At 36.4% G+C, this 9,428-nt stretch overlaps 1 protein-coding gene across 2 annotated transcripts in view; it reads left to right on the top strand.

Annotated features, from left to right (window-relative positions):
- The first annotated feature begins 372 nt into the window (after window positions 1-372).
- LOC126808631 (nose resistant to fluoxetine protein 6) overlaps window positions 373-9,428 on the top strand; it is a 30,774-nt gene continuing 21,718 nt past the window's right edge. The window contains exon 1 of one of the 2 annotated variants that reach the window (XM_050533520.2): window positions 373-917. In XM_050533520.2, coding sequence (XP_050389477.1) covers window positions 563-917 — 355 coding nt within the window. In that variant the 5' untranslated portion in view covers window positions 373-562. The remainder of the gene's footprint in view (window positions 918-9,428) is intronic. The other variant, XM_050533519.2, reaches the window with a different exon arrangement.

The following is a 9,428-nucleotide window of genomic DNA, read 5'->3' as shown; positions in this document are numbered from 1 at the left end:
TATATTGTATGTTTTTGTTCTGCGAGATATTTTATTTTCATAATTAAATATTAAAATAAGCTACACTATAAATCCCAGTCAGTATTTAGGCCTGTTATGAGAGTTCTAATTTTTGACTTCGGTTTATTTTCGTTATCTGCATTTCATGTATAGCCTTTTAGTTTAACCAGATTAAGGATTTTGTAACTTTCTTGTGCAATAAACGGTTTTAACCTAGTCATAATCATAGAGTTATGTTTCTATATATATAGCTCTGAGGTCATAATTATTATTAAGTGGTCTCCGTTATCCAGAATACAATCGTCAACACAAAGAGGTAACTCGTGCAACAAAAACTAAACTTGATTATCCAGACAGTTTTACGTCTGTAAGGTCATCGACCGAAATATCTTGTTACTGTGGTAGGTGAACGCGATAGGGTAACAACATTTGGAGAGAGAGAGAGTGACCGTGATGGCGACGTGATAAAATCATTGTTCAATAGATAATAATTATATCGAGAACATAGAAAACACTTGCTGCTGGAATATCAATTCATTTATTCACATCTACCACCACAATCATGATCCGCAACATCGTGTTTGTTTGTTTACTTCTGTGTGATTTAAACTGTGTTTTGTCCCAACAACCATGGTCTTATGTCCATATGATTTCCACTCTTGGATCCCGATCACAGATTTTAGAATCACAGAAAGAAGATTACGCCGAAGAAATCAAGACAATCCAGGAATCAGCTAAACCGTTATCATTAGACAAATTACAAGATTATGCCCAACGGCTCCTGGAGTCTTCGGAGTTATTAAGGACGGGTGTAAAATTAGGAGCTGATGCCAATGTAACTGTCTCAAAACAGTGTATAAACGACACTACCTATTTCCTAACCTCAATCATCTTGGGACAGCAATGGGCTTTAAGAAGTGAGTATTTAAACTGTAAATCACAATCAGTGCATGCCGTTAATTATAAAGTTAATTATAAATGGACGTTTTGATGCAATAAACATCTTATCTAAATCTTATCTATCTATATAGTGGCCAGTCACTATCATATAATATAGTTGCCCACCCCCACCCCCAGTCCCAGCATAATAATAGTATAAATAAATAACATAATACTCTTTTCCTATGAAACATGTAGAGCCTTTTGTAGGGGCTTTATATATGATCCAGGTAAGGGCACTATCTTTGGACCCCCTCCCCCAAATATAACACTTTAAACGTTAACATTAATCAGTTTTTCAGTGGCGGATCCAGGGGAGGTGACTAGGGTGACTAGTCACCCCCCCTGAGAGTTTTAAAAGACGCAAAATTGGACAAGTTTTTGGGGTTTTTTTTCTTTGAGAACTATTGCCCAGAAGATACCTCAGATAGCACAAAATAGTTTTAACCCCTTTGGACACCCTATGCCCCCCCCCCCCCCTTCACCCCTGACCTCTTTTAGTCCCCACCCCCCTGGAATAAATCCTGGGTCCGCCACTGTTTTTATGAAGTTAGGATTGAGCTTTTTGTTTGCAACTTTCATTATAACTTATACTTATAGTGGTGATAAATCTAGAATTTTTGTGCCCACCCCCACCCCCGCTCGCTTTTTTTTTTAATGCTTAATTGCCTTATCTGTTCTAGAAAATTAAGTTACTACAGATGTGGAATCACTTGATCAACTCTCACTCACCATGGCTCAATTCTGTGCTTTAAATCAACTTTAAGATTTTCCACACAGATCCACCAAGCCCCCACCCCCAACCCCCGTCTCCCCTCTCTCCACAATATTTTAAATATCATTTTTTTGTGTGAAATCTAGGGTCAGCTTGCCCTGCTAACCAGTATTAAAGATACATTATGGGAAGATCAGATAAAGAACTGACAGTTCTCAATATAATAGATAAAAACTAGATGATGTAAATGGATTATGCTGCAAATTTCAGTCAAATTGCTTCACTCTAAGCCAAGAAAACCTTATTTTAAAATCTCTGTAGCCCCGATTGCCATCTTTACTGCTGTTACGATAATAATCAAAGTCTTGATTATCCATTTTAGCTTTTAATCAAAATCGGATTCATATCCAAAGAAAATCGGACACATAAGATGGCATCGAGAGTTGATTATGGTCTGATTAATAATTTAGATAACATTTCAGCAAGCCTGGAAATAAGGCACCTGTCACAGACAATGTCAGACACAGCTTCAGGCTTTGTCAGGCACAAAACCACTGGTGCCTGTCATTTTGTCCGGCACTGATTTGTCTTTTTTATTGCTATTATTAACACATGTCTGGTACTAAGTTGAAAATGTCATGACTATTTTATTAGGGCCTGACATTTTGTCAGATACATGTACATCTAAAACCGTTATTTCCAGGCCTGCATTTCAAGCCTAAAGAAAGACCAGCAATAGGCAGATTTAGCTCCTGCGTAATGTATGTTTAATAAGTAATAAATGTTGATACTACATGTATTATGTTCAACATACCATGTGTGATGTAAAGCGTGGAGCGTATCTTAAATGGATGCAGATTCAACCTAACTTTTGTCCCCTAAAAAATATTGTCAGTTTGATTTGTTTTTGAAGATAAAACTCTGTCTATATTAAAGTGGGGGTTTGGGTTGTCTAGAGATTTAACATGTGCGCATCAAACAAAAAGGTCTGTCAATGAGTCAAGTGACGTGGTTATGATTCCCCACTTGTATGTGATATGCAGTAGGGTTATCTGTCCAACCTCATGGGTTTTCTTCGGTGGCTCTTGTTTCCTCCCACTACTGAAGACCCCTGCTACACGTAAGTGAATTAGAGAAATAAACCATATGTTAGTTAGTCCCAAAATGGCCTAGTAGATGTTAAACTCCATCTCTAGCTCCATAACGTCACTTACTGTAAACAAACTTTGGTTGCCAACTATTTCTTCAGCGTCAGACTTCGATGTAAAGTTCAATATGCCTGTAGATGACGAAAATATAGTGTGTTTCAGTGACTGGATGTCAGTGGATGACGATAAATTAGTGTGTTTCAGTGACTGGATGTCAGTGGTTGATTTTTTAAAAAATTAATGATATTCCTACTTGAAAAAGAAGAACAGTAGGACATTAAACTCCATTTCATTTCCTACCATAGATTATATAACCTATTATATGGTCCAAAGTCAAAATAAACTCATACACAAAATGACTTCCGTTAAATCTAACAAAATGAACATTTGATCTTATAGTAGAGACATCTGAACGTCTCATTACTCATTTCATAGCAGATCAATCATTTCAGCAGTTTATTTTAATATGTTAAGTGTATAGAATTGTAACCTTTTGACCCAGAGTGAGAGGTCAGTTATTGCCAACAGGTTTCAATGCTGTGGTGTTTTTTTGTTCAGGGTAGTTATGTATTGTTACCTTCTTTTACAGCAAAGCCTGCTATAACACCTTGAGCTCTCGTTTACTTATTATATTATAGTCCAGTGGACCTTAACCCCCCCCCCCTCTCTCTCTCTCTATCTCTCTCTCTCTCTCTCTCTCTCTATCTCTCTCTCTTATTAAATATTAAATTTGAATTAAGTTGATGATCAAATTGGTAAACCTAATTAAATGGCTTGCAGACATTATATCAGAACCTGCCAGTTGGAATTCAACAGGGACGTAAATTGAAAAGCCTGCACTGTATGGTTGAACATTCTCCCCAAAAATATCTACTCATTCTTTCCAACCAATATGTGTTTCCAAAACATACAAAAATTACAAATGTGTTTCCAAAACATACAAAAATTACAAATAAATGTATCTGAGGATCGTGATTTTATTGATAAATGTTGATATAATTTTCATTCAAATATAAATAGACAAGTATTTTATTCTTTTGTGTTATTGAATATTCTTGAAGCTGCAACATGTGGAGCCACGGTGGTTAAGTGGGTTTGACGCTGGCTCGCTAGTCTGGAGATTGCATGTTTGATCCCTGCATTAGCCGAGAAAGTTGATCAGGATTTTCCAGCATGGGTTTCACCTTGTCAGTGGTGCTGGATTGAGGACATGACAAGGACAGCTGTCTAGATGTTCAGATGGGATGAAAAACGGAGGGCCTGTGTATACATTGGCGTGCACGTAAAAGATCCTTTGGCAGTTGGAATTCGATGTAAGAGTAGGCTGTAGTGACGCTGTCTGGGCAAAATTACCCTCATAGCACACTGTATGGCGTCTTCATTAGCCCAGTCGGAGCAGAACAGTAGGACGTTAAAGCCATTTCATTTCATTTTTGCAATATGTATGGTGCAGTAAATTACGTTATTAAACCCCATTTCATTTCAAACGAAAAAAAAACAAAACCCAAGGTTAAAAGATAGGACTTTTAATAATAACAACCAGTAGAATACATTAATGATCAATCAAGTGCTAGCTAGACACATAATAGTTTATTATAAGTTTATTTATATTCTTCTATTGAGCTCAATTTGACCCGTTTTATAACTCAACCCATTTCTATATACATGTAGGCTACTGTAATGCAAAGTATGGTATATGGCCTATATAATGCACCCATTTCTATATACGGTAATGCACAGTATGGTATATCGCCTATATAATGCACTGTGATGCTTGGATATATCTACTATATAAATAAACTGTTTATTTTACCTATTTCTGTTCATACTTCAACAGTAGCGTAAGAGGCATATTATATACATATAAGGCACAGGATCACGAGGAGTTGCGGCCCTCTGAACTGACGAATCTGCTGTATCTAAAGTACAGCAGATTCGTCGGTTCGTGAATAAACCCACAAATTGTGGATAAAGTACAGCAGATTCGTCGGTTCGTGCATAAACCCACAAATTGTGGCTAAAGAGATTTTGTTTTGGTCAAATGATAATTAGCAATTTTCATTCAAGATTAGCTATTTTTCTGGCCATAATCTCATATATAAAAGAGATGTTGTTTTAATGAAAATTAAAAGACCTTGTCCAGCTATGTTTAATAGCAATTTTCAATCTAAATTAAAGCAGCATTGTGGAAGATTAGATAAAGAGCTGACAGTTCTCACTAAATAGTTGAAAAATAGATAATGTAAGCGGGATATGCTGAAAATTGCAATCAAATTACTTCACTCTAACGATAATAAACAAAGTCTAGGTTATCCATTTTTACGGTTAATCATCAACTACAGATAGAATTCAAATCTGTGGAAAATCAGACCCATCCGATGACTTCGAGACTTGCTTGTTAATAAATGTCTAATTAATAATTTACAGGTATATAACAATTTCAGGCCTAAAGAAAGACCTGCAATAGGCAGATTTAGCATGTTAAACCATTATCAAGGCCATAATCCAAGATATTAAAGTCAATATCTACAGATCAGTTTAGGTAAACATTAAGAGGTGATGGGTTACATAAGTGTATTACTTAGAAATAAATCGTGTGTTATCTGGTAGAATGATAGCTACATGCTTCACCTGTTGTAGGGGAGAGAAAGAGAGAGAGAGGTGTTTAATACACAAACTAGGTCATTTCAGGACTAACATATGGTTCAATTTTATTACAATAATTCGCTTGCACGTAGGGGTCCTTAGCATATGGAGGAAACCAGAGGACCTGGAGAAAACCCATGATGTTGGATAGGCAACCCTACTCTTTGTCACATACAACCCGGGAATTGAAACCACGCCAGTTTACTCAGTGGCTGACCTTGCATGCTAACAATTCGGCCATCTAACCCTCCTCTCTTCTAGCAGATATTTATTAAAACATACACGTACCAGTACTGGCAATGTGAATTTGCCAAGAGGAAAACCTTGATTTCATGAGTTGTTACAATATACAAAAGGGGTTGTTACAATATACAGGGGGGGGGGGAGATACACTATACACAAAATGACAAAATACAATAGGGGTGGTGCTATATACATTAAGGGATGTTACAATGTACAGCAAGGGGATGTTACAATATACTGGTACAGTTAAGGGTGGGCATTCACTCACTATACAGTAGGTTTGTTAAAATATACAGTAGGGGTGGTGCCTAACAATATACAGTAGGGTTGTTGCAATATACAGTAGCGGTGGTACAATATACAGTAGGGTTGTTACAATATACAGTAAGGGGTTGTTGCAATATACATGTACAGTAGGGTTGTTACAATATACTGTAGGGGGTGGTACAATATACATGTACAGTAGGGTTGTTGCAATATACAGTAGGGTTGTTACAATATACAGTAGGGTTGTTACAATATACAGTAGGGGGTGGTACAGTATACAGTAGAGTTGTTGCAATATACAGTACTGTTGTTGCAATATACAGTAGGGTTATTGCAATATACAGTAAGGAGTTGTTGCAATATACATGTAGTAAGGGTTGTTGCAATATACATGTAGTAAGGGGTTGTTGCAATTTACAGTATGGTTATTGCAAGATACAGTAGAGGTGGTACAATATACTCAACAATAATAGTGTTTTTATCTGAGTCTTTGTGGTACTTTTTTGAACAAAAATACAAACTTTCAGTCGGGAGATAAGTTCCCAAATTCCATATTTTGTAAGTGCCTGGATAACCTTGTTTATATATAAAGTACTTGTCAAAGTGAGAGTGGTGAGTCATTTTGATTATTTTGATTTGAAATATGATTTTAAACTTGATTGAGATACAAAAATCCATTCCATGTTCATGTTTTTTTTTATGAAATCATGTACAGTTCCTTTTATATAGGGGGGATCACGTGGCTAAGTGGGTCAGATGCTGGCTCGCTAGTCTGGAGGTCGGGTGTTCGATCCCTGCATTGGCCGAGAAAGTTCATACAGATTTTCTGGCGTGGTTTCCCCTTTGTCAGTGATGCAGGACGGAGGGCCTGACAAGGACAGCTGTCTAGTCGTTCGGATGGGACGAAAAAACATGGTCCCGTATACATATTGGCGTGCACGTAAAATATCCCTTGGCAGTTGGAATTCGATATAAGAGTAGGCCGTAGCGCCGCTGCCCGGGCAAAATTTCCCTCATAGCACACTGTATGGCGTATGCCCGTCTTCATTAGCCCAGTTTAGGAGCAGAACAGTAGGACGTTAAACCCCATTTCATTTTCATTTTCCTTCTATATAGGCTACGCTACAGTAGCTCCCAGGATAAAATTAGAATACCAAAGGCCAATATCTAGGACTGTAACTCAGGATTTTTTGTAATGGTTGCTGTCATTCTAATCTTCCCTTAGCAGTCAGCAGGTGCACCATTTTATTCCTGTGACAATAGTATATGCTCAAAATATTTGTTCATATGTAAATATGGACTTGTTTCAAGATGATTTTGGCACATTCTGTTTCTCTGCCTGATAAAAATGTATTGGCAAATAAAAATGTCTAAGTATTTAAAAAAAAAAGGGTTGGGCTTCCCAAGTTTAGATTTGTCGTTGATTCCATAATAATGTAATAAGGTTTTGGTGTAATATATTTAGGTTCAGGTTAATTTAGTACCTAATAGTTTAATTACACATTGGCGTGCACATATGGGAACCCTTGGTAGTTGGAATTTTGATATAAGGGTAGGCGAAAGTGCCGCTGTTCGAACAAAATTTTCACTCATAACACGCTGTATTGCGCATACCGGTACCCGTTAGGGCTGTCGGTAATTTTTCACAGTTGATTAGCAGTACTGCTAATCAAAAAGTCCAATTTTGCCAAATTTGATTAGCAGTTTTTCAGTTTCAACATACAACAAGTAAATAACAAGATATTACTTTAATTCATAAAAATGATTAGATTTCATTCTTAAATTTTTTTAGCACTGCTACAGGTAGCTGTGACAGTTTGTGAATGTGATGTTGACTTTTGGTTAGGTGTTTGTCTGAAACCAATTCTTGCAGTGGCTTCCGAAGCACCACTCATTTTAATTGGCATTTCTTCGTCTGAAAAAAATTTTGAGGGCTTTTTATGGTGTGTTACTATTTTTGTTCAATTGGACACACAAGGAAATTAACCAATAAACTTGATTAATATAGACACACACGATATAAACAATAATATTTTACGTGAATTCTTACTTTGATTTCTAATTTTACAATATGTTTGTTTACATGTATTTATTTTTTTACATTTTATTTACAATATGTGGGGAATACTCTAGATTTATTTTTTTCAAATTGAATACTGATATAATTACTCGAAATTGACATGTCTCGCAACATGAGTGGTACTACTTGATTCCCTATTTCCGGTTTAATAGTCCCTATCATAGATATCCTATGAAGATATATAGTATATCTATGGTCTCTATTCATAGAGTTATGTCCCTGTATTATATAGCATAATGAATTGTGTCTGGTTAGTTCGAGAAGAGACTGTCAGATGGAGAATTCAGTTTTGTTTATAAAATTTTATTTGTCATTTTATACACATTGAAAGTGTTGAGAAAGCCTTCTAGTCTTCAAAATGTGAATGAATCTTCGTGGCAAGATCACAAAATGACAGGCATATTAATCATTTGTGGTTACTGCGAATCAAAAGCGTTAGATTATAATTTTTGATTAGCAACGGACAAGATATGTATCGCAAATTGTGCTGCGCTACTGGTTTTCGGCAGCCCTGGTACCCGTTTTCATTAGCCCTGTTGATGCATAAGTGTAGGTCATGAAACCCTATTCCATTTCATTTAATGCATAAGTGTAGGTCATGAAACCCTATTCCATTTCATTTATTTTGTGCTCATTGTAAAACGAGTGGATTAACAACGCTGACAACCTATAGTTTCTTAAATCTGTACTGTAGACTACCGGCACTTGATGTAATCTTATAGTATAATGATAGAGTTAAATCTTATATGAACAATGTTATATAAAGCAAGGTGGGGGGAGATATTAGTATATAAACTTTGTATCAGTTGGAATCTGAGAAAGAGTAGGCTTAAACACACACTACATTAACTGAGTTTGTGCAGAAAACTAGGACCTTAGACCCCATTTCCTTTCAGGAAATGGAACTGATGACATTCATAGAGCAGAAATGATGTGTGAAGTCGTTCATAGGTTAGAAATAATGTCAAATGCCACTCATAGGGTAGAACCGAAGTGAGGAGTCATTCATAGATAGGAGTCATTCATAGAGTAAGAATGGTGTGAGAAGTCATTCATAGAGTAGAAATGATGTAAGACATCATACATAGAGTAGGAATGATGTGAGAAGTCGAGTAGGAATGATGCAAGAAGTCATTCATAGATAGGAGTCATTCATAGAGTAAGAATGGTGTGAGAAGTCATTCATAGAGTAGAAATGATGTAAGACGTCATACATAGAGTAGGAATGATGTGAGAAGTCGAGTAGGAATGATGCGGAAAGTCATTCATACTAGAGTAGGAATGATGCGACAAGTCATTCATAGAGTAGAAGTGATGCGACAAGTCATTCATAGAATAGAAGTGATGCGAGAAGTCATACATAGAGTAGGAATGATGCGAGAAGTTGAGT

This window comes from Patella vulgata, chromosome 1 (assembly GCF_932274485.2).
Source record: "Patella vulgata chromosome 1, xgPatVulg1.2, whole genome shotgun sequence".
Taxonomy (NCBI): domain Eukaryota; kingdom Metazoa; phylum Mollusca; class Gastropoda; family Patellidae; genus Patella; species Patella vulgata.
This window is presented reverse-complemented; position numbering and strand designations above follow the sequence as displayed.